Source organism: Vanessa tameamea, chromosome Z (genome assembly GCF_037043105.1).
Source record: "Vanessa tameamea isolate UH-Manoa-2023 chromosome Z, ilVanTame1 primary haplotype, whole genome shotgun sequence".
Lineage (NCBI taxonomy): Eukaryota > Metazoa > Arthropoda > Insecta > Lepidoptera > Nymphalidae > Vanessa > Vanessa tameamea.
In genome coordinates, this window is record NC_087341.1 from 6,387,729 (window position 1) to 6,413,760 (window position 26,032).

Consider the following 26,032-nt stretch of genomic DNA (forward strand, 5'->3'; position numbering starts at 1 on the left):
GAAAAGACAAAGTTAAGTCAGGGACTCAACTTTCGGTCAGCGGCGGAGCCTACCGTCTTATCCGCCGCAGGGCGTCAGCTTCGTTGACGCCCAGCCTCCAGTGGCGGACTCGGGGGAGTTCGTCACATTCCCACGTGGAGGATGAGGGGGGAAGGCGCGCACTAGGCGCGCTTTCCATGAATATTCAGCCGCCTTACGGCGGCTGCCGCTGGTGGGGTCGCGGTTGCATGCCCTTGGCGATCCCGTGGCCTCACCACTCGGCGGCATGGTGGAAACCCGAGGATGGTTTTAGTGGGTAGGACAGGGCATTAGCATTAGCGTGCCCTGGCACGGGGCATTAGGCCCCGGTTGAGTCCCACATACCCGTCCCGGTCCCCTGACCGGGCGGCATGCGTAAATGCATTTCCTCCTCGTTAAACAAAAAAAAAAAGGGACTCATCTTTCGACCCATCGATTCCAGCGGTTTAATTCACATTATAGCAATTACAAATCTTTAACTAATCACAATACACGTTTGTGCAAGCTTGTTTGGGTAGTTATCACCCAATAAGAGCAATACTTATTATTGTTGTGTTTCGGTTTGAATGGCAAGTAAACCAATGGAATTATTAGGAACAAGGGATATAGCATCTTAGGCGCATTGGTAAGGAATGGTTAATATTTTTAACAACGTCAATCTGTATTGGAGGTGGTGAGTAGTGACTACTAACAAACAGGTGACCCATTTGCACGTCTGCCCACGAATTACATAAAAAAATTATATTTGATTTATTGAATAAAAAAAATACATAATTCAGACTTAATAGGCAATAGACGAAAAGTTAAAGAATAAATGTTGATAGAAAAATGGTTTCGACAAACACGGAGAGTACCATTAGCGATAAAGAAAAAAGTTTTTTAAATTCGAAATGTGAAGATAAGTATTTTTTCATCTCGGCCATAGTAAGTGTCTAACATAACTATCGCTATACCTATTATTGTAAATCTTTGTTTTTATTTTATTATGGTACTATTATGTTTCGAATTACGACACTAGACTTTATTATATTGTTATTAGTATTTTGGACTAGGTTCACAAATTCTTCAACGGTAACGAAATATTCCGAATGACCAAATATTAAAGGACGAAACTTATTAATTAGAACACAATAAAAGTTTGAAATATTTTTTTATTCGCCCATTGGGACTTCACAATCCATCGACGTATGGTGACCGAGCTGATTCTTTAATTATTAATTGCTAATTGGTTGTTTACAGTGAGCACAATGGAGTCAATTATTGCCTTATTTGGTTCTTAGCATTCATATACAGTGCAATCAACAATTACAAAAGGCTTTATTAGATTAGCTTGCTTTTGTAAGCTGTATTTGTCCTTTTGGATTTTGTAATTACTGCTACTGTGAACATAAACACAATATGTTCCATAACACATATTACTATCTTTTGTTTTATAGTTTCGACCAACTTTTTGGATATTATTTTATTTCGAGCTGTACAATCTTCTACTATTGTACAGCTGGAGCCTGAATATAAATGTAAAATAGTCTTGTAAAAATCTGGTTATCGTTATGTTCATGGACCTTTCTAACATACTTTGACTCGAATTAAAAATCCCGTGGAAATTCCTCGTTACTATATCCAATTCTCGTTGATAATATGCTAAGGGTCTAACTTGTTGATAGTACGTGTCCACTTAATGATAGTAACACAGTCGTTGTTGAAACTGTCACTTTAAATTCTAACCAGAAATGGCACATTGTTATGTCCAAATTATTGATTTAAGGTGGTTTTTGCATCAGCGACTTGATATTATTAATATGGTGTGAAGTAAATTCCATACAGTATTACAAAACTTTATCACCGTTAAATGAGTAGGAGAGAAGATATTGACAAAAATTAAATATAGTTAAATAAATTGTAACCATAAACAGCATTTATTAAGATTTCCTCTTGAATGATAGATGTGGCTAATGGGATCACTTTCAAACCAAAAAGACATTTAAGGACTGATTAGAAAACTATTTATTTTAACTTAAACATTTTGAATTGATTTTTGATGAAACGTAATCATTATGAAATTTATATAAACTACAAAAGTTATGTCATAACTAGACATATTACTCCTTCAAGCAGTTTTCACGAAATAAACAAATATGACACAATTCAATCTGAACAAATAAAACTGACATTCCAAATTTAAAGTAATTCAAACATAATACATAAACCAAACAGATCAGAGTATGAATTCAAAAGAGGATGCATAATCTGTGATTATCTATATTTATTATATTGCTGTAATTTTATATATTTATTTATGCTGTATTTATGTATATATACTTATATATTTTTAAGCATACTTTTCCACTTTTTTTTGCAAAATTTCTTTATTATTTAATATTCATTATCCGTCAACATTTATTTTAAATGACTTAGAAAATGGTCGATAATATTAGTTTAAAGGCAGATAATACACATCACAATGATATAATTAAGAATATAATTTGAATTAGAAGTTAAAAGGTATATTCATATTTTTAAACAGTTTGAGATATTACTATAAAATAGTTAATATAACACGTTAACCAAACTCATGCTTTCTGCATCTAGTAATACTAAGAACAAAACACGTAATTGTCTTATTAATAAGAATCCATAAATATTATGGATTCGTATTAATAAGACAATTATTACGAATTCTTGTACATTATGACTTAGATTTGTTTTACATCGATATCCTGGCGTTTGGAATTTATTGTGTTCATAACATTCGATGTAAGATGATTTTATCAATATGAATCGTCGCAGAAGCTCGAAATATTGTATCGCACTTACACGCGCTTCTAATGAAAACTTCTACAAAAATGGATGAAAAAATGTTCTGGTTAGTGTTAATCATGGCTTTTCCCACAGTAAAGGTTAGTAATTATTTTAACTGAAAATTTTGTATTTATTGGAATATATATTGAATTAATAAGTCGTAAGCGTAAACTTTACTATGTCAGTGTCACGGTTGCTGTTTTAATTTTTATATTTTGTTATTAATTTACAGTGCGCCATTCCTGGAACCTTCTTTTGGCGACCTAGGCTTGGACTCGATCTCTCAATTCCTACGACAGGTTGTATTTGACTTTTCAAAGTAACACTGTTATAAATTAGCTTATAATATTATTTATAACCGTCACTGAATTTTGTGTTTCTTTTAAATGATATTTCCACCGATTTGGTTGATAGTATTTGCATTATTTAAATTTATCTGTGTTTTAGTGATTGATTAGTTGATTTTAAGACAAAATGTTGTTGTCATCGATCTTTTCGTTCCGCTTATTTGGAGACGACGCATTACGTTTCTTTCATAGATTTAACTCTCTTCTATCAGTTTTCACTCACTTTTTGCATTATTATGTCCTACCTCACACACACCATCTATACTTGGTCGGTCATTCTTAAGACTTATAAACATCTACAATATTACCTAATACTCTACAATATCGTAAGACAGAATAATAGTCCACATTAAATTTTACAGAGGTAACTATGAAAGTTAACTTACCGACGAAAGAAAATCTTAACGAAGGCTTAGTAGTTATGATCGATGGATATCAAGTTGGACTAACCGTTGTGGCACTAGCATCCGGGTTATCGAGCGCCAAGCCATACCCACATCTCAATCCGATTTCGGCCTATTTTTACACAAATGCCTACCGATGGGGTCTTAGACACTTGAGTCTGTAAGTATTAAAATTATGTAATTATTGCGAATATTATAACTGTGCCGCTGGCATAATATTACCGAATAACATTAACGAGTATTATTTACAGGAAGAAACTAATCCTAACAGAGTCAAACTCATAGGATTAAAAATAATTCCAACGGCAATACAGCCTTTAAAACCATATCATTTGGTAACTGAGACGAAAATTTCGTCTGTCCCCTCTGAATACTATTGTTCGGATGCGAATTTATAAGATTAATTGCAGTATAGACACATGCCGTAGTGACGTAGCTTCCTGGGCAGTTTTTGATGTTCCAAACAATCAAATGCCTTAGATAAATCACAATATATGCTTTCACGATCCTGTGACTTCTCCCAGGCTCTATTTTAAATATATTTGAATGAGCTCAAAACCAACATCGGTTGTCGAGCGAAATCTTGTAAAGCCAAATTGTTTATTGTGTAGCAATTCGTATTTGCCAAAGATCTTGGTAAGTACCAGCGTTAGGGGGTAACCCTATCCCGGGTTTGTGTTTGCAGTGGGGTGATGGACCAGGGCACTAAATTTTGTTGGGCGCCGAGTTCTGGAGTCTGCTGCCTTCCATGGAGTATGGCATTCTCTGAATACTATGCTTTACAAATATATTTAATCGTTCCTCATTCTAACTATACTTACGCTCGAACGAACGAAAAAAATAATGTGATTCATGATTTCTACACGGACCCTGGAATGGTCAGACGCCCGTGGAACCACCTGGAATGTTACTAGATTAGAAAGGAAATATATAGCCGTACCATACAACTCGGTTTGGAATGGACAAACAGAAACATCTAGTATGTAAATAATAAAGTCGTTTGAAGGATGAGTGAGCCAATGTAACAAGGCACAAGAAACAACATCTTAAATCTCACGATTGATGGCACATCGGCGATGTAAGGAATGGTTAATATTCCTTTAAGCGCAAATTTGATTTTAAAACAAAAATAAAAGAAAAAATTAATATAACGTGTTAATAACACTTGTCTGATGATATCAACTACTGCGTCATCACCTGCGGCAACTTCACGCGGCAAAGTAAATTAATTAATTTGTAATAGACAAATATATTTTATTTTATAGCATACCGCTTTGGTTCGGAGGCAACGGTGGCAATTACTGTGATACACATAGGGTGTGGCGACGTCGTTTCTTCTACATGGACGAGTTTCTACCTCCGTGGATGAAGAAGTACATGTTACCTTTCGTTGATAAAAATGAGTGGAAGAAGGAAGAAAGTGAATATAAAAGATTCAAGAAGTACGCAGAATCAGCCTTTGGAAAGCATTACCGTTATCCGAGCAAAATATTCAATAATTTCAGATCGCAAGAAACTAAAGAATCTGAGGACGTAATGGACTCCTCTTCGAGTTCCACGTGATGGTTGTGCTAATACTTTGTAATTGTATATTAGAAACAGCGATAATTTCGTTTCCAGTGGACAATGGGGATGAATTAAACACAATTTTGTTTATTTTTTTTTATTATTTGCACATTATCACCTACACACTACTGCAGTAAATTTTAAATCTTTGGTTAACCTATAATTTTTAACATCACAATCGGAAATCGAGAGTTAGAATATTAAATCAAAATATTAAATTAACATAATAATTATTAGGAATCAATTGCATGTAACAAATAACATTTAAAACTTATTCATACATGTTAAAATATACTTAATAAAGTAACGTTGTATATTAATTAATATATTCGATAGTAGTAACTGTATGTATTATAAACTTTTCAAAACAAATATCAAGTGTGAATATAAAATTATCAAAGTGTTTATTTAAAAAAATGCAATATAGAGAGCTGTAGAGTCACTTACCATAACTTAAATGCAGTTAACTTAACCTACCATATATGATATATCCACTACGCCATTGTTTTATTAGAATATGTTTTAAAGTTAGTATAATATAGGATAATATTAACGAAATATTTGGAGCAAGCTATTGAAACAATTCTAAAGGCGGGCTAGGGAAACGGGCTACTTAGAATTAGTTATTATAGGTCAGATAAGTCTATGGGTCTATGAAAGAGATCATGATATATCTGGTGCCCTTCGTGACGCGCAGTCCCTCGTGGAAGTGAGTCAGACGACCGGGGTGCATCAACATCCACCCGAGCTTGGTATCCTTCACAGAGCAGTTGTAGCGAATGAAGTTGCAGCCACCACCTTCGAAGTCCTTATCTGTTAACAAAATCAAATTTTATTGAATTTTTAATTATTCACTCACAGCTTTACTTTAGGAAAACGGGGAACCTACAAATATTAAGTATTACACTTTTATTTACATTTACCTTTACAGTGGTATTTAATATTTGGTCACATTACTAATGATTGAGAATACTGTCTTACTAAAACGCTAATGAAAATTACCTGTTATAAATGGCGTAAGTCACACTGACGAAATTGTGATGTAATGTGGACTTAATGGTATCTTATTAAAGTTATTTAGTACATAGCATTAGTTTTGTTTAATGAGATTTTACTTACTGGGTGTATTAAGTGCGATATTGATCGTGTATGTGGAAGAGTCGTGGTGAGGGCGTAGAGAGGGTTGCTCGTTGGGTCGATAGCGAACCACGAAATTCATGACAGACACTGGCGGCTGAAATACAACCAATAATTAATATTATAGATAAATATTGTGTTATGGTCTTCTCCCATAAATACGTATTAAAACTAAGCAAAAAGATATGACACGCTGAAAATGTCTGTATTTGTATTTTATAAACAAACAAACGGCCATTTTTCTATATCAGTTCATTTATGCGTTCATTTATGTCATAGTACCCATCAAATAATAATCTGCATCCGTTTGATACAAAAAAGTAACTTACATTGTGATAGTATCCGGTGAAGACCATTTCCTGCAGAGGCCGGACGTATTCCTTTAAAATGTGTAGCCATTGTATGTCTAAGCCAACTTGTTTCATGTGAATGTCACGGGTTGGTACTGCCTCGTAGCCGCCCTCTAAACGTTGATCCTGGTAATCAAAATGTTTTGATATTATCGGCAACGAAAACATCTGATAAGGCTAGGACAAGAGTGACAGACCTAAGTTTGCTACTTGGGTTATCACATAGACTAGGCGTTGTGTATGGTTCCTAGCCCTCAACAAAATTATGAATCATGCCGTGCCGGCCCTGTCGAAGTTGTACGCCCTGTTCACCTCTAAGCTACCAATGAGAATCAAACGAAAGATCTACCAGTACCGATAGGAAGCGGTCCTAGATATGTCAGGAACGACATTCTACATCGTGACACCAGTGACTACCGAGGAGGAATTCGTCTGACATCTCGACGTTGACGCTAAACAAAAGACATAACATCCCACGGACTTACTGACCTCTATGCCTATGAGGCCCTTATCTTCTAGGTCAAAACAAAGTGACTAGGTAGCTGGTGCAGCCTGTGAGGATACTCCCAGATAGGAAAGGAAGACCCCCACTAATAAGTATTCAGAAATCAAATCAAGTACAAGTTAGGATATTTGTATATGTTCCAAAATACAATTTTACTATAAGAACACTTGCCTATTATATATACAAAATATAAGCACATATACATCACTTGATAAAATCGATTAAATTATTACCATATTAGATCCATCACTCCATTCTCCAAAGTCCTCCATGACCTCAATCCATTCGGCGCAGAATCGAGGAGACATAATTGGGAACCAGTAAACATCAGGGCATGGCTAAAAATATAAATAATTATATAAAAATCATTTATAATTGCAAAACAAACATTATGAAATAGGTACACTAAGTTTGTCTCGGCAGGTTTTTGTGAACCAAAGCTAAAGCTTGTAGACCTGGATGAACATCGCCCACCCTGCAGTTCTCATACCGAAAACCATTAATACTTTGTATTATTGTTCAGGTTGTGTTCCTGAGTGACAGCCAAATTAATGCAATAGTGTGCGCGAACGCTTGCAGTCCGGATATGTTCAAATATTTTGAGTAGTAGTTACGTGCGCGTAACAGTGATGGCGGATTAACGGTGTAAGAAGTGGTTGATTTATAGTTAATGTAAAGCCCATATCTATAGACGAAGGTGACCGACCACAAATCATCAGACTTAGCTCATCGTTATTTCAAATAAAATACGTCAAGTTAAAGTAAGCCAGAGTTAAAATTATCACAATATGAACAGATACATACCACGGAATGCTTACGATTTTCAGCAAAGTTATCATAATATTCCGGGCTGAGGTAGCGCTGTTCCCATTCGATTCTGTTGTCCATGACTTGGTAGACATCCGGGTTTTTACGGCTGATGTCGAAAGTATCAGGATTGACCAGATGTCCATGTTCCCTCTCGTTACTTACATGCATCATAATACCCTACAACGCAAATATTTCATTTATTTAATTTGGGCCAATCCATGTCCAATTTTTATATTCTTTAGGAAATATATTTCATGCCATACACAAAAATTATGTATTGATACCAATGACTTTATAATGCAGTCTCGACTATTATTTGGTATTTTGGGTTAAATTATTACCACTTAAATTTACCACAAAATACCTTATCACGACAATCTCAACAAAGAATAGCCAAGGTATTATATTGCACAAGTTTGTCCGCAAACATAAAGGCACTATCTATTCCCTCCTCACTTGGAATAGTATGACATGTGACTGATAGGTGCAGGACCAACGGATTTGCGTGCTCTCTGAGGCACTTGAGTGTAAACAAGAAATTTGTAATTTCAGTAGTTATAAATATATAATTGCCAATTAAATGTAGTAAATAAAACATACCCGTTTTCTCAAACTAGCGCAGAAAGCCATGTCTGGGTCGAGCCCTTCCTTGATATGGCTGACTTCCTTATCGGATTTGTCGCGGAAAAGGGAGATATTCATCAAATAGCAGTTAGTTATGAAGGGAACATTCCATATGCCACTGCAAGAGAAAATATGTTATTTCAATCATTCTTTATTTTGTAAGTAAAAGTATATTAATTCATATTGTATAAACGAGTACCGTATTTTTGTGTTACCGAACTATACATGAAACTTATACCAGAAGATGCATACATGCTTGTATATACATATAAGTGCTTCAATACATAAAATATACATTATATATTATGTTTTGAATCATACTAGCATTGAAGACATCTATTTTCCCCTCCGATTAATCGAGTGGGAACGACAATGGTCAAAGGGCACAGCATTGAATCTGCCACTCTAGACAACACATATGATATACGAGAGCTGCTGTTACAGTCGTATGGACATTTCACCTAAGAAAATTAATCACTATCCTATATGGTCGTACTAGTTAGAAAATCCTGTATAGGTACAGTGGTGAATCTTAAACTCATGATTGCGGGAACAAATCCGGGCAATCACTATCATTTGCTTAATTATTTTTTATTTATATGTTATTGACGGTGAAGAAAAACATTTAGTACGAAAATATGCCACATATGCATCCAGCCGCGTTGGTAGAGCGTGGTGGAATAAACTTTAGGCCTTAAATGCAACAATAGAGAAGGCAATTACGACTATTTCACTTAAAAATCATTCAAAATTTGGTGAATTTTGGTTCGCCAGAAAGAAGAGCTCGAGCGAGGGTTCATCAAGTGTGTCAATTACGAAGAGACTAGAACTAACACGTACATAGCTCTATATATATTGTTACGAGGGTGATTAGGAGCTATTTGTGAACAAAACACACGCCGAACACCCTTGCTGTGACCATCATGTATCGTTACAATAAGCAAGAGAAGATACGATAAACAACCGGACAAGTACTCTTTTAAGTATTTTTATTTCATGTTATGAGCATCGAATGTTGTGTTCTTGTCACATTCAGGATAATTTATACTTAAATAAACTAATAAAATTTACAAAGGTTGCTTTTAAATTACAAGACAGAAGAGATGGGCATTGTTAATGGGACGTTAGAGGAGTTTTACTTTTGGAACTAGGAATTTCTTTAAATCTTAAAATAAAATATAAATATCTGATTATTATATGGTTTTTATAAACGCAATATTGTAAATAGATTTGACATAGATTTTTATAAAATCTCGCGTCCTACGACAGTCCTGTGTATCAATGACCCCTCGAACAATTCAGAGCGTCGCATGAATCGCAAAGGAAATCGCGTTGCTGCTCCAAAGGGGGACAAGGGTCCCCATTAGCTATGTCATTAGTCAATCGACGCCAGCCGCAGTAGTTGAGAGACTCTCGGGAAGTTAACACCTTTTCCTAATTCGCACAGAAATGTTGCTGAAACGTGCTATAGTCGCAGCACTGATGCTCCTGCTCATAGTTTTCGAGACCGAAGCGCGGCGTGGACGGACACGCTCGAGGACTAAATCCAAGGTGGTATTCAAGATATTAGCGTTCTGGAAACCGACACATATATCGAACTAACGCCATATTCTCTGCAGGTACAAATCGGTTTACCGATCACTGGAAAATACAGAGATCCCGAATCTGACCGGTACTACAATAGCAATGATGTAAGTATGGCTATAGCGAATAATTTTGGTGCCCGTTTAAAATGCGTGTTTGTTTTTGTAACGCACATTTTGTAGCGATGTTTTCTATTTTTTTTAGAAATAATTAATGTTTATCATTTCCTTGTATGCGAAAAGGTTTATTTAAGTATAACTGTTGACGCAAACTTAAGCGGTATTTATTTTAAAACAGGGCGCAAAAATTCTTCTGGCCTCGCACTTTGACCTTGAGTATGTTCTGGGTCATAAAATAGCCTTCCTCTGCACTGCGAAAGGAACGCCGCGTCCGCACATCACTTGGTTCAAAGATGGCGTCGAAATATTTGCTCATCACTACTTGCACGTAATTAATAATTGTTTTATTATTTTCAATGATACAAATAAATAAGTATGTATAATGGAATATTTAAATAATATAAACAAACAATTTGGTCCAAATACTTGTAAGTATAGTTGTAATTCCTGTTTTTGTTGATATTGTATCGACAGAAATTAAAACGCACTTTCTCGGGATCGTTATATGCTGAGAAGGTCTTCACTTCGAAGTGTTCGAAGTAAATATTTTTTGCTGTCTTTCTTTGTTATTCTTTTGCTATCAATGTTTTTAAGACATTCCCCTCCAATAAAGCTTGTTTCACACTAGGATAAAATAAGATTTTGGACCATTCACATCACTAGGCGAACCGTCTACCATAGATATGTTGACGTATATATTGACATAAGTAATATTTTACTATTTTCATTAATTTCAGATTCATGAATGGTTGATAGACGATGATCGGGTGAAATCTAAAATTGAGATCGATCCCGCTACACAGATGGACGCCGGCGTGTACGAGTGTACAGCAGACAACATGTACGCAATAGACAGGCGTTCCTTCAAAACAGACTTCTCCATTGCATTTGATTGAATCTACATTCTTCGAGACCGTAAAATAAATATAAAACTGACTTATGCTGAATATACTCTGTGTTTCATTGATCCTATCCGATCAGAATATATCTAATATTAAATAAAATCGCATTTATTAGCAGTAAATTTGAATTTGTGTGATATTTAATTATTTCACAATATTTTGTATTAGCCTATTTTATATTTTTTGGTTCATTTAATAGGTTGTTTGGAATGTAACTTCGTGACTTAATCGTATTTTTTCACAGACAACTTGATCATCAAGCCACATAATCATTACGTAGTTACATAGCTGACAAAGAAAGGCTTATTATTAAAAAAAAAAGGTTCCACCGATTTCAAAAAGTTCTAGATATTTCATAATTTCATACAATAAAGCTAGAACAAAGAGAAAAAGTTTTAAGACTTACATAATTTTTCTATTAATGATGTCCATGTAGTCAGAAGAGCGAGCGTAATAACCTTGAGAATTAATAGCGCCCCAGAAGTTAGACCAGGCTTGACCGGGCCGCACTAGCATCGGAGCCACGACGTCATAGCCCGTGGACAGCAAATAACGGAGCGTTGAAGAATCTACCCGAGCTATACTGTCGACCGAGAACAGATAATCGCAAGCGCTGTTCGCGCATCTATTTCTGAAAGAAAAAAAAAACATTTATTTCATAATTGTTGTTTTTAATGTACTTTTTTAGCATATACAGTGTAAACTCTATATAACGACACTCAAGGGACTGTGTGTATTTGGACGTTATAGAGAGTTGTCGTTAAATGAATGGAGAAGAGAAAACTGTATTAGAAAAAGAAAGAGAGAAGAAATATCTGTATCAGGGCCGAGATGGCCCAGTGAGCCGAGATGGCCCAGTGGTTAGAACGCGTGCATCTTAACTGATGATTTCGGGTTCAAACCCAGGCAAGCACCACTGAATTAGTATTTATAATTGATCTCGTGCTCGGCGGTGAAGGAAAACATCGTGAGGAAACCTCCATGTGTTAAATTTCAACGAAATTCTGCCACATGTATATTCCACAAACCCGCATTGGAGCAGCGTGGTGGAATATGCTCGAAACATTCTCCTCAAAGGGAGAGGGGGCCTTAGCCCAGCAGTGGGAAATTTACAGGCTGTTAATGTAATGTAGAAAAATAACCAGTTTATTTCAGACAAGTGTTATTAATGTATAGTAATTAAATAAAACAATTCTTATTTGAACGCTATTGGGTATAGTCTGTTATTTTCGTTCGAAGTCTTTTGCTGCACCAGTAATTTTGCTATATTTTTTTACTTTACGGTGCGATATTGAGGCATCTTGGTGATAAAGAAGTATTTTTTTACTAATTTTGCTGCTTCCAGAGCTTCTTTATGCGTTCAAGCAATCACTATTTGTAAACTAAAGAACGGGTTTCTTAGAAAGTTCGGTATGTATGATGCCGGCAGTTTATTACGGGCAAGGATATAAAGCGACAAAAGGACGTACACATCTGCGCAGTTTTTACTAATTTTGGCAACTAAAAAATAACTTTTTACTATTTAATGTGTCGTTATTGAGAGTTAGTTTAACGCTATGTAGAGTGTATCATTGTATGGAAGACAAGCTGAACCAACCAAGGTCGAGTGATTTCGACGCTTTACGGAGTTTGTCGTTAAATCGAGTCACGTTACATGGGAGTTTACACTGTATTTGTAAACATCTTAACTGACCCCTATAATTCAAAATTGAAATATAACTATATTTTTTTATTTTGTACATAAAGTTGTTGTTTGACACTGTAAATGAAAAATTACTATAATTATGTACTAAGTAATTCGTATTTAGATAATCAATAAAACATTGTTCACTTAATGATGATGAACAATAATAAAAATGCGTTTATAATCAACGAGTTTCCGCCGGCTGTAACACCCATGTATGAGCCTGCTCTCGGTATGCAGGTTTTCCGAATAAAAAGTAACCTGCTATTTCAGACAATCTATCTGAGCCAGATTTCATTTTCATTAAACAAACATCCTTCCATTCATACTTTTGCATTTACAATATTAATCAGATTTATTACATTTTTAACTTAATAAATTCTATAATATTATCCTGCTTTTTAAATAACTATTGAACCTTCTCATACATTTACATAAATAACATTTTGTAGTTAACACAATGCAGGCAAGTTTAATTAATTTAACTTTGTTGTCACTGAAGATAATCAATACGTACTTGGCTATATCCCTGGCCTCTGCTTCTGATTGGTAATCGGTTGGAGTAATCCTTTTAGCGGTGATGTATTCCCTGCTGTGTGCTTGGAAATACTTATCCAATTCAGCCTCATGAAAATCTACATTATTATGTATAAAGAGATGGATTTTGTCCTTTGGATAGTCAATTTCGTCTACTTGTTGAAGAAATTCTTCAAGGAAGGGTGTTGGTTGTTCAACAAACACTGACAACATTACAACAGGTAAAGCATCCTCCTAAAACAAATATTCAGTGGAATTTAATTACATTTATAATTGTTATTTAATTATATCAAAAATCATTTACTTTTTTTTGGGAAACAAAAGTAAACTGACATATTTACACTAACACAAAGCATTGTCAACGAGTGTACACGACACTTTTAGAGTAATAATAAGTTTTTATATTGTTATGGTTCTATTTTTCAATTATATAATAATTGTTGTAAAACTTTCAATATAATTTTTTCAATCTGTCATTGCAAATATATTCTTTTATATTTAAAATTTGGATGTTACTTTACAGATATCATTATTTGTTTGATAAATTTATTAGTAACACTAAATGAGTTCACCTTCAACTCAATCCTTTTTTCCTTGCACAGCACACAACCTTCTTTAACTGACCAAGATTTTGCCAAGTAATTTGAGTAATGGTTAAGCATCAGCTTAGATGGTCCATTTCCATGCACAATAAGAGGCCGCTCGTTAAATGCCTTGTGTATAATATAAGGCCACTCTTCAGTGGAATTGAGAACAAGCTCAACGTCAGCTATTTGTAACAAAAAAAAAGTATTAATAATAAATATCGCAATACACATATTTTTGCAATTTTTTTTTATATTTTTGGTCAAGGCTTGGATATAAGGACGGATATTGCTAGTTCTTGATCTATATATTTTGAGATCAAAACGATTTTTGACATTTGCTGATAATGGAGTCAGAAATATTGACATTGTTTTTTGTGTCAAATGATCCATGTTAACATGAGAGTTAAAATATAAACATGTATAATTCCATGTTTCAAGCAATGGTGTCACCGACTGTTATCATATTAAATAAAAGAAAAAATAAATTAGAAATGATTCATCTTCATTTACCACTTTATATATATACAATCAATGCCTTTTTAATGTATACAATCAAAATAATTGATGTAGGTACTTACACAATGCACCATTCAAGTTTAGAAATAGAGTACATTTACTATCTAGTCCCATTTCATACATCTTCCTGTATTTTTCTTGGATATAAATTTTTGTATAGAACAACTGATCATCATCCTGATTGGTAATTTTATTAGTTACAAGAATTTGTAAAATATCTTGTAAGTAACCTGCATTGATAAACAACATATATAACTAAACTATATTCTATAAAATATTTGTGAATAAATAATTTATCATAAAAATACTGACTCTATATATTACGATCATTGAAAAGTAATGCGTATTGCAAATTTTCTAACAGTTCTCAGTAGGTCCATACCAAATTAATATCATGAATTTCTGATGATTAAACCCAATATGATAGACAAAACTGAACAACATGTAAAATAACAAGAGATAGGACTATGGTAACAATGATCATAATATGTTGCTTTAATAATAATATACCATTCATATAACATTCTCACCAATTGTTACGATTGATTTAAATTATATTTGTTTGATTTCAATTTTCATTGTTAAAGATATTATGAAAACATATTTAAGATATAAGCAATCACTTTTTATACATCAATAGTGCTTTATGTTTCCATAACATTATCATTTTAAATATATATTTATCTATATGTACATATATACTAAGATTATAATTTAAAAAATGATTTACCGATAAATGCACCAGAGTTCAAAAAAGCATTGCTTGAGCTATTGTCGGGATAATGTTTAGCCAGTTTAAGATCCGGCCAGCAGAAGGGTTCCGCAGAGAATAGAACACGACGTTGTGACTTCTTGAATCTCTCAACAATTTCATCAATATTCCCCAGAAACATGACATCATAGCTACAAGTAGGAATCAAATATTTTATAAATTTGTAAAAAAAAAGCAGAAGTTAACAATAAATAGAATTGAATTGAGACAATCAATGCATTACTTTTCTGATGAGCATGGCAGTTACCTAATTGAAGCAAACCATCTTGTTGCTATATGTGGGTCAGAATGTTACACAGTAGAACATGTAGAACTCTTAATAATATGTAATTTATAACTGTACATTAATATTTAGTAATGATTCTCCCATATAGAATAAATTGTCTATTCATTGACTTTTATACATACCAGTACCATGTGTGGTTACTGGAATAATAGCCAAGATTTGATACATTTTTAAAGTAGGCTTTTATATATGTAACTTATATGATCAGTTAATTTGATTTATTATTTTTTTCTTCTTGATATTTACAGAAATATTAGTTTATTTTTATTAGGTACTAGTATAAAAATTCCATTGTTTACTATTACTCATATAAAATACTTATTCTTATAAACTGCCTCATAACCTATTACTGTGATAAGTAGTATTTTTTAGAACTATCTTTAGATGCTCCTATGACCTTCTCTTAAGTAAGTGATAAAAATAATGAATTATTTTCAAACATTCGTTTTTCTTATAAATAATATTATCCTTATGATTTTGCATTTAAATAATTACATGTTAAATACCAAATTTGAACAAAAAAATATAAATCATAGATATTAAGTTGAGTTAAACTTACCTGTCTGTGAAAAGGACAATTGGTTCCTTCGATTTAGTATTTATTTTGAGTGATTGAAGTTTTTCCTTCAGTAAATTGACTTTTTGACCACCACCTAGGGTCTCCATATTTCCGCCTTCCCACTTTTGTCCCAAGCCAAGAACTTCGACTTTAATTCCATACATTTTTGCAGATCGGAGATACCGTTGTAAGCCATGGTTATCTTCTGTTGCTACAGTGAACACCAAAACCTCTGGACCTGTGAAATGTAATGAATGTGATTTTGCAATAAAAAATCATAATAAAACATAAATTTAAAAAGTTTTATTTGTATAGTATGTATATAAGTCTGCATATTAAATATTTAAGATCAATCTATTTTTTATTTATAAAATTTCTTCAGGAAAAGATTGAATAAAAGTTGCAAAACTTTAAATGATAAAATTTGACATGGGATCATTTTCTGTACCTGCGACATTTTGTCCAAAATAATATTTGATATTTATATTGAAATCATTTTATATTCTTTAGGTTTTCACCAAGTTAAATTAGTCAATTTTTATAGAATTTATATTTGAAACTAAGAGAGTATGCTACTTTATCTTTATAAAATAAAACTATAATCATTTTCTGTTGAAACATACTCAGCACACTAACGAGGACTCCTTCGCTTTGCTGACATCTTACATTTTTATTTTTAATACATAATAATAGACACAGCTTAATTTGGAATAAACTTAATAACTTTCTATTGGCAACTTAACTTGATTAACATGACATTTTACTCAAAAAATCATACTCAGAATGATAAGAAATATATATAACTTGATGCTATTATACTTTTTTTATTTAAAACAATATTTCATTAATTTACGCCAGCTTAAAAAAATAATTAATACTTACTTTCAGCAGTTCCCTCCACCTTACTAGCAAAAATGAGAAATAGGCAGTGTACGAGCAGAAATGCGTTCATATTTCTAGATTTATCGACGAGCACAAGTTCAATGGACTTCAGTTAATGAGTCCGCGGCTCATAAAATTGGGACCGGTGGCTGCAACGTTCGTAATAAAACGTTTTATATCGCCCCACATAGGCGGTCCCACTTCCGAGGCGATAAGCTCCAACAGTGGAGAAACGTCACCCAAATACTAAGATAAAACACGCTTCCTCCCGTTTAACCATGTGTATTGTGTTGCTATGAGATCATCACACATGGTTTTATATATCAAATAATCAACGCACTCACACAAGTGAATGTTGCATCGCCTTAGCTTTGATTGTTATTAAACGTTCGCACGCAATTGATACTGGAAGCAAGCTAACTAATTGCAAACAATGTCGTTTAATTTTAAATATCAATTTTGGCGGGCCGCGTGCAAAAATTAAACTTCAGAAAAATTAACTTTTTCTTTTGCAATGTTTACTATATGAAATGTGTCAAAAATAGAACTAACAAAATAATTTAATATTAAGATAATATAAATAATGTCTATAGAAGCTAATAAAATAAATTATAGATTTAGCCAACACGCAAGCTTCAAACTGTCAGTCACTAATTCACAATACAAAATACAAATACAATATTTTTATTTACGTATTTAGCTTGAGCTTGACGTAATGACGTATACTGAGTGATGTACGTTGTACACTCGAGTGGTAAGTCACTCATATTATTTTCAAAGAATTCGAGCAGAATTAAAGTATTCGAATAATGAAAACTCGGGAAAAGATTTTATTCGAGTTCATGATATTAAAATGAATTCGTGTTTCCTTGATTAGCATGACAAATTTGTATTAAAGGTTTGATTATTTAATTGTTTCCTCTGTTATTGGATTAATTAAACATGGTATTATACTATATTTGAGACTAAAATTTAATATAGAATATTAAAATTATACCGACTCGTGTCCTCGTCATCGATTCATAAATATTAGTATTAACACATGGATAAAACAGTTGGAATTTGGATTCTTAACTGAATGATTTTGGACTGTTCAGGTCATTCATCTTTGGTTAATTGGTTAACATCAATCAACAACGAACAATGAATGACACAGCGACGCCAATGCCAGTTGTGTCATCAATCGTAAACGCGGCTGGATGTTCAATCGAAAACATTAAGCTTGGTGAATTCAGCGGTTACTTCGCTGAAAGGAGTCAGGTTTTGAAGCCCACTATTGTACGAAAGATGACGATGGGTATTCACTTTGGGTTGGCATCACCAGGTTAAAGGCACTGGTAAGCATATCGGTGTACTACTCCCGGTTCCTAGAGGAGGGCAACATCGGGTATAAATGCCGCAGCACAATCAACTGAGGCAAGCGATGCTGCACTTGTGGCGAAAGTGACTGAAAGCAAAGAACAAATCTAAGATTTCAAGTCTATTTTTGCACAGTGACCTGAGCTGCCGACTATCACAACACAAAGGGATGCTACACGACGAAGGGCTAGTGAACTGCGCCCGCAGCACTTCCCCGCCCACTGACTGTGTGACTTCAATGCCCATGTCAAGGCTGAGCATCTGATAACAAGCTTGAGGGAATAGAAAGTGCACTTGTGTTTGCGAAGCAGGACATCACGGCTTCACAACAGATTTATATTCAGAGGCAGATAATAAAATAAAACATTATGTTTTAATATCTGAGAGGTTATATTCTAAGTGTTAGGAGAAGATGGATTAGCTAGTAAGTAAATATTTAGTAACGCTTAGGTCAAAAATTGTGATGGATCTAATCTTTTTTTATGGTATAAATTGGCGGACGAGCATATGGGTCACTTGATGCTAAGTGGTTACGACCGCCCATACAGAATGGCGCTGTAAGAAATAATAACCATTCCTTACATCGCCAATTCAAACTCAACTCAAACTCAAATTCCTTTATTCAACATAGAAGCATTACACTTACTTGTTGATGGTCAAATTAAACACTACCACCGGTTCGGAAAAAGGAACACCCTGACCTGAGAAGAACCGGCGATAGAAACTCAGCGGGTCTTTTTTTTGTCAATTTAATTAGATACATAATTGTATATAATATTGTTATTATATTGTATATAATATTGTTATTATATTGTATATAATATTGTTATTATATACAATTACAAATTGAATAGAAACAGCCAGGAGGCGATCGTTTCATTCTCAAGGTGTGCTATCAAACATAAACTCACTAATTGTATAGTAAACTTTCGCACACAAGCGTTCCTTAACATTTTTTTTAAATTTGGCAACAGAAGCATTTTGAACGCTTTCTGGGATCCTGTTGTAGAAGCGTATACATTGCCCCACAAAAGAGTTACTAACTCTATGCAGTCGAGTAACAGGAGTAACAAGATTGTGTTTGTTCCTTGTTATGAGAATCACATTTTCTCATGAAACCATTAATATTTTTCCGTACATACAAAACATTACAGAATATATATTGAGAAGCAACAGTTAATATCTTAATTTCTATAAATTTATACCTTAATGATTCCTTGGCTCCTAGGTTATAGATTGCGCGAATAGCCCTCTTCTGCAGCACAAATATAGTATGGATAGCGGCTGCGTTGCCCCAAAGCATAATACCGTAGGACATTATACTGTGAAAGTAACTGAAATAAACTAGGCGAGCCGTATCAACATCGGTAAATAATCTAATTTTTTTGACCGCAAATGCCGCAGAACTCAGTCTACCCGCTAATCCGTTTATATGGGGGAGCCACTGTAACTTGGCATCAAGAGTAAGGCCAAGAAATTCAGTTGTTTCAACTGGATCCATCGATTCCCCATTGATAAGTACATAGGGTTTTACATTTTGCACGTTTGATGTGCTAAATTTTACAAATTTTTTATTAGTTTTTTATTATTCGTCATACTGTACCTGTTTCCTATTTATTTTAAAAACCAAAGAGGTATCATCAGCAAACAATACTGTATCATGTTTGTTCCCAACAAGAAAGGGCAAGTCATTTATGTATATGAGGAATAGAAAAGGTCCAAGAATTGATCCCTGTGAGACCCCCATACCAACTGAGACCCCAGGAGACCTTGTCCCTTTAACCCTCTGAATTCTATTGTTAAGATAAGAAGTCAGAAGGTCGAGTGCACATTCTCTAATTCCATAGTGATATAATTTCCTGACCAGAGTTTCATGTTGAACACAATCAAAGGCTTTGGATAAGTCGCAGAAAATCCCTAAGGCATCCTATGACCTCTCCCAGGCTTCATAGATATTTCTTATAAGGTCGATACCTGCGTCGGTTGTCGAGCGAACCCTCGTAAATCCAAATTATTTTCTATGAAGCAGATTGTATCTATTGAAATATGCTAATAATTGATTTAGAATAATTTTTTCAAATATTTTGCTGAGGATTGGTAGTATTGAGATTGGCCTATAGTTGTTAGGATCTGAAGAGCTACCAGATTTAATTATTGGAATGACTTTACTGTTTCATCAGGTCAGGTAATATACCACGTTGAACACAATCATTGAATATTATTGCAAGATAAGGTGCAATCACATCAATAATTGAATTAATCACCTTTACAGAAATACCCCCATAGATCAGCAGTTTTCTTAAAGTCTAATGACTTAAATGTAGAAATTATGTCATTGGTGTTTACAGGGGTAAAATTAAATTTTGATTTGCATTCTCGTACATTTTCTTTCATCAATGATTCGGCAACTGCTGGAGAATGCGCCACAAACCTTAGGAACTGGTTCACTCACCCTTCAAACCGGAACAACAATACTGAGTACTGTTGTTTGGCGGTAGAATATATGATGAGTGGGTGGTACCTACCCAGAAGGGCTTGCACAAAGCCCTACCGCCAAGTAAGTATCTGTATATTAAATTCCACTCAATAATTATAAGTGAAGAAAACACAGAGACAATTCTGAATTCAAAACTTGCATATTGACAGTGTCGGACTAACAGGTGGGTGGAAGGGGCGGCTCGCCCCGGGCCTCCAGTCTTGGGGACCCAATCCTAATGCAACCGCATTTTCCTGATGAAATCCTAAATAAAACTTTAAAAATGTGCTTAGTACCTATATAATTTTATCAAGATCAAAACGCTACATTCTACAGCCATCTGGACTTTTTATACATAAACTTAAATAAATATATATTATATATGTTTATATATATTCATACTAATGTAAACCGAATAGAAAGCTTTTAAAACTAATTTTTTTAAAGCTGGGGCCTCATTCATCTGCCGCACCGGGCCTCTGACGGGCTTAGTCCACCATTTCATATTGATCAATATTATAAACCTGAATTGAACAGCCTGTAAGCCTCTTTTCCTTTGTAGGAGGTGGTTTGGAAGTTTGTAAGATATTGCACCATATTTGCACATTTCGATGATTTCTGGCAGAATTTCATCGGGTCCATGCCGTTATCCTCACCATATTTTTCTTTACCGTTGAGCACGATTTAATTTATAAACGTTTTTTGTTTCTATAAAATATATTTTGTTTTGCTTTTTTTAACCCTTTTTTATAAGAATGCAAATATCGTCACCCTTTCGTCTTTATAATAACTGTTTCCTTACTTCGCACGAGTCAAATTAAGGTTTTAAGTCATGATGTTATGTTTAAAGATGACATTGTATAAATAAATAGTATAATCATCAAGTATCAAATAAAACTCTTTGTCCGTCATTATCGTCAGCATCTTCAGACAGTGACAATTTACAAATAAGAATAGCAATTCTTCCGAAGTGCGTTTTTACCATAACCCACAAAAAAAAATAGTTTCACTCTTTGCAAAATAACTTTATTTTGTAATTACAGGCTCCCTCGGACTACGAGTAGAGAAAATGTTGCTACTCATTGCATTGGATAGATGGCGCTTGCTGCGAAGGTACTTGCAGTTGATACTTAGTTATTCTATTGGCCGCCAGGAGTACTGTCTGCTATGTATAACCGAAAAAATACTTCTTCCAAGCCAGCGACCTGACCCGGCTTCGCACGGGTGCAAATTATTAATATAGAAAATTTAAGAAGATATATTACTTTATTTTATAACTTTTACCAATTACTTAACAAAAGTATGCCATAATTGAGAAATATGAACGATGTAAAAATTGGTTATAGTGGTAATTTTTATAGAAAACATTGATCAAAATTATTCCTCAGCTTATAGATTAAAAATTGTTGCATGTATTTTAGAATCGAAGGTATATTCTGAACTATTCATGCCAATAAACAGTGTTGTGTTTTTAGTCTGAAGACATTTTTAATATATTTTAAATACCTAAGATGACTTATATATTTATCTTAATAAGGATTAATATTGAATTGGAAAAAATAGCTGCGCAAATAACCTAGTATAATACTAATCTGTAACAAATAATAAATAATAGTTACCTTAGAGTGTACCTTAGAAAATACACACATTCTATGGCAGAATTTTCTGTAGGACTTTTTAGATTTACAATTTCTAAGTAAATTATTTTCAAATATAGCCGAAGGTTAAGCCAGACTTAGCCATGTGAGCGAACATAAACAGTATTTTGGACAAAACGATGTTTTAGGTTAAAAAAACCGTTTAGATCAGTATTTTGTACAAAATATTTGAAAATAATATGTACAATTTGTCTTTTCTTTCTATTAATCAAAACCACATCAAAATCAAGGGATTTAGCAAGTTTAGATTCAGAAGTTAGCGGAAGTACGGACAGAAGCAGAAAGCGACGTTTATACAAGATCTTTTTAGATTAGATTATATGATATAGATGATGCAAGATTAAACCGAATTGTTATTTGTATGTAATGCAAGAATATTAAAATTTAATCACAATTTTTGTAGTTCAATCGTAAATATACGATAAATATAGATTTATCATCTCATTATTTTATTATTGCATTATATATTTTTTTTCGTTTTATATGTTGGTTATATTTGCTACTACAACATGAGGCTGTTTATAAAAGTTGAAACAATCAACAGACTGTCTGTGTCAGTTGCCATGTCTCATTATGCACGATACCGATATCATTAGGTGGTAAAGCTTTTTACAAGCCCGTCTCGGTAGGTACCACCCTCTCATCATATATCATATCGCCAAACAGCAATGCTCAGGTGTTGTTGGGTTTCGGTTTGAAGGGTGTCAGCTAGTGTAACTACAGGTAGAAGGGAATAGCATATTTCCAAAATAAGTGGCGATATATATTTTACAGCTCTAATGTCTGTGGGCGGTGGTGACCGCTTATCATCAGGTGGCTCTTTGACCCGTCTGCCAAGCTGTACAATAAAAAAACCATATACGCCAACATAATGTCGCCCAAAGACGTAGACTATAATCCTACTTTTGACCAAATATCCTACACATACAATTAAAGAATAACTGTTGCCGAGCTCGGTCTTGTCGGGCTTAAGCCAATGGTAAAATTAGAATTTTTGGATGCCGTTATAATTTAAAGCTCAGTTGTTAGGTAGATATTTTTACATGAATATAACTACTTGTTTGATTCAAATATCGAAGGGTGAAAATTCTTATAATATTCCAGATAAAATATCGAAAAGCTTTAAGGAAAAAAATATATGTAAGGGAAACAAGCTAGGTTATTAATCATAATCCACTTCTGCTTACTAAAACTATCGTGATGAATTTATGCATTTGGATGATACCTATATGGCTGTTAATTTGTTCACGGATATAATAAAGGCTGGCTTTATTAATTGGTATATTCATTAATGTCATCCTTTTTTTATTTTATTATTTAAAGGAAGTTTAAGATAAAACGTCGGTAGACGTATTTATTTGTTATTTATTAAAACCTTCTCAGAAACGCGCTTCTTCATTTGCTGTAGCAAATAATATAGATTATTTGATTTGAATTGCTTAATACGGAGGCTCTATAATTCCTCAAACTGCCGACGACCGGGGAATCACTCGACTCACACGTCTACATTGTTGACTCCAACGTCAATGTAGCCAGGGACAAGAAATATCTAGGTCTCACCCTGAACGTTCACTGAAGCTTTGAAGAGCTTTTTTAGCATCAGATCAAAAAAGTGGCAGGAACAGGCACACATTGCTGATCTTGGCTAGAGACAGCAGCAAACCCGCGTCCTCGGTCAGAACGGTGAAAAACATATTCCCTTCGAGTGCGCTTCAGGCGTTGAAGCGGTGGGAAAAATGGAGATTGCTAGAGATCCCCATTGTACGTAGCGCGACCATATCCGCGGAACCATAGGAACGTTACGCGCGCAAACGCGTCGTCGGACCTATCCCGTCTCATATTTTTTGCTTAAAGTTTATATAATATGAGCGATGTAAAATCATTTAATGGGTGTAAATAAGAAATATTTTTCAAGCGAGTTTTTAAAATCGAATCGAACTAAAATAATATAATAATATTTTGGCATTCTTTTAAATTCGCGAATCGCAAACATGTTTTTTTTTTAAATAATAATTTTAAATGATAATATTAAAAAAAAAACGATCTTAACTTTGTCGAAATAAATTTTTAAATTATGCATCACAAATATAACTTATTCTATAACAATAATATATACCTTCTAGGTATTTTGTTAGATCTACAAATAATAATTATTTAATCGCAATATATATATACATATATTTTAAACTAAAAAAGAATTGCTCCAATATCAGCGTGTTTAAATTAATTAATTATAATCATCGCAAAAGAAATTCACAATCGCAAAGCCAATAAATACTTGATAATATTAAGAAAAAAAAATTACCCTCGATAAATTCCTTTAATATGGCACAGAAGCGGTTTTCATGTATCATACAGTATTCTTCACATTGTATTGGACTCAGTCGCGAAACATTGATGACAACAAATGTCCAAAAGAACCCGATAGCGGGCAAGAGCTGTTGCGTAGGGCGCATCTTGCTCCCCGGATACTCAAAACGCGACTGCATTTTCGCCCGCTCGCCGCTATGAAATTGATTACAGGCTGAGTGACAGTACACGCCAGGTATATACACTAATGTCAATCAAAGCAACGAGACTCAACCGTAAAATGAAAGTCGTTGGTAAAAAATACCTCGATTCGAGTATTTTAATAAGAACACAATATAATAAAATGTTGCAAAAACAAATACAAAAAATAAAATAATTATTATTTCACCCTTTGTCAAATATTCGTAAGTCGTTGTCGGACTATATTACCATCAATGTCATTAAAAATTTAATGTACTGCCAATCGTACGGATATCATTTCTTGTGTGTACTTGAATATACTCAGCCCATTCACTTTGACGAAAAGCCACAAAACTATGCAAAGCTTAATTTAATCGTTGGTGAGAAATGTCGCTCTTACTTAACTAAGAGCGCATCATCTTTTATACAATAAAGTATAGGCGAATCAAATATTATAATTAGGTTGATCTATTAAATAATTTAATAATATAATTTAAATTTGTATTACCAGATGAACTCAATTGTCCATAGTAACAATTCGGCATCTGTAACCGTTATCCGCGATTCTTCACGTTACGCTTGAAAAAACTTCGATAAAAGTGCACTTTGTCAGCGTAGAATCGTGAATTCAAAAATAAAAGAAATTTGATTGAGTGAAAGTTAGATAGCGGGTCGTTCCACATCAATAGAGTTTTCTTTGCAACTAGCCATTGTTTTTTTGTTGTTACCTGCTAATGAATATTTTTGAATACATTCGCTCACTGAGAAGCTACCTACTAGTACTTGTATACATGTTCTAAGAGGGACAGAGTATGTTATTGTTATTATTACAGTGCACTGGTTTGCACTAAATGGAAATATAGAAACACACACTTTTTTTATTTATCTGATCTAAATAATTTGATCACCTCTGGAGGAGCTACGTTTACTGTCGAAATGAATTGACATTTTTTTTACATTAGCAGCCTTTAAATTTCTCAATGATGGGTTAAGGCCTCCCCTCCCTTTGAGGACAAGGTTTGGAGCATATTCCACAACGCTGCTCCAATGCGGGTTGGTTG

At 33.9% G+C, this 26,032-nt stretch overlaps 3 protein-coding genes across 4 annotated transcripts; 2 read left to right on the forward strand and 1 right to left on the reverse strand.

The window, feature by feature from the left end:
* Nucleotides 1-3,057: 3,057 nt before the first annotated feature.
* On the forward strand, nt 3,058-5,279 carry LOC113401924 (uncharacterized). The gene is made up of 3 exons (XM_026642005.2): nt 3,058-3,116; nt 3,527-3,728; nt 4,834-5,279. The coding sequence occupies exons 2-3, from the start codon at nt 3,535-3,537 to the stop codon at nt 5,129-5,131; spliced, it is 492 nt and encodes a 163-aa protein (XP_026497790.2). The 5' UTR covers nt 3,058-3,116; nt 3,527-3,534; the 3' UTR covers nt 5,132-5,279.
* Nucleotides 5,216-24,950, reverse strand: LOC113401797 (procollagen-lysine,2-oxoglutarate 5-dioxygenase). Of its 2 annotated transcripts, none has more exons than XM_064220306.1 (13): nt 24,787-24,950; nt 16,107-16,344; nt 15,220-15,392; nt 14,552-14,719; nt 13,959-14,155; nt 13,367-13,620; nt 11,572-11,796; nt 8,537-8,678; nt 7,931-8,113; nt 7,360-7,464; nt 6,601-6,747; nt 6,254-6,368; nt 5,216-5,947 (listed from the first exon to the last, which is right to left on the reverse strand). In XM_064220306.1, the coding sequence occupies exons 1-13, from the start codon at nt 24,935-24,937 to the stop codon at nt 5,778-5,780; spliced, it is 2,268 nt and encodes a 755-aa protein (XP_064076376.1). In that variant the 5' UTR covers nt 24,938-24,950; the 3' UTR covers nt 5,216-5,777. The 2 variants fall into 2 exon arrangements, with proteins under 2 accessions (XP_064076376.1, XP_026497639.1); XM_026641854.2 differs by lacking the exon at nt 24,787-24,950 and adding an exon at nt 16,989-17,677.
* Nucleotides 9,938-11,212, forward strand: LOC113401805 (immunoglobulin domain-containing protein oig-4-like). Its single transcript, XM_026641865.2, has 4 exons — nt 9,938-10,111; nt 10,180-10,251; nt 10,442-10,591; nt 11,001-11,212. Exons 1-4 carry the CDS (start codon nt 10,010-10,012, stop codon nt 11,157-11,159), a joined length of 483 nt encoding a protein of 160 aa, XP_026497650.1. The 5' UTR covers nt 9,938-10,009; the 3' UTR covers nt 11,160-11,212.
* Nucleotides 24,951-26,032: the final 1,082 nt, after the last annotated feature.

Excerpts from the sequence above, each read along its gene's own strand:
- LOC113401797 (XM_064220306.1), bottom strand. The coding sequence starts at position 24,937 with ATGCGCCCTACGCAACAGCTCTTGCCCGCTATCGGGTTCTTTTGGACA. Across the intron at positions 16,345-24,786 it reads ATTAAAGGAATTTATCGAGG|GTCCAGAGGTTTTGGTGTTC; the intron begins GTAATTTTTTTT and ends TACATTTCACAG. Across the intron at positions 8,679-11,571 it reads ATCATTAATAGAAAAATTAT|TGGCATATGGAATGTTCCCT; the intron begins GTAAGTCTTAAA and ends TTTCTCTTGCAG.
- LOC113401805 (XM_026641865.2), top strand. The coding sequence starts at position 10,010 with ATGTTGCTGAAACGTGCTATAGTCGCAGCACTGATGCTCCTGCTCATA. Across the intron at positions 10,252-10,441 it reads GGTACTACAATAGCAATGAT|GGCGCAAAAATTCTTCTGGC; the intron begins GTAAGTATGGCT and ends ATTTTAAAACAG. Across the intron at positions 10,592-11,000 it reads TTGCTCATCACTACTTGCAC|ATTCATGAATGGTTGATAGA; the intron begins GTAATTAATAAT and ends CATTAATTTCAG.
- LOC113401924 (XM_026642005.2), top strand. The coding sequence starts at position 3,535 with ATGAAAGTTAACTTACCGACGAAAGAAAATCTTAACGAAGGCTTAGTA. Across the intron at positions 3,729-4,833 it reads GGTCTTAGACACTTGAGTCT|CATACCGCTTTGGTTCGGAG; the intron begins GTAAGTATTAAA and ends TTTATTTTATAG.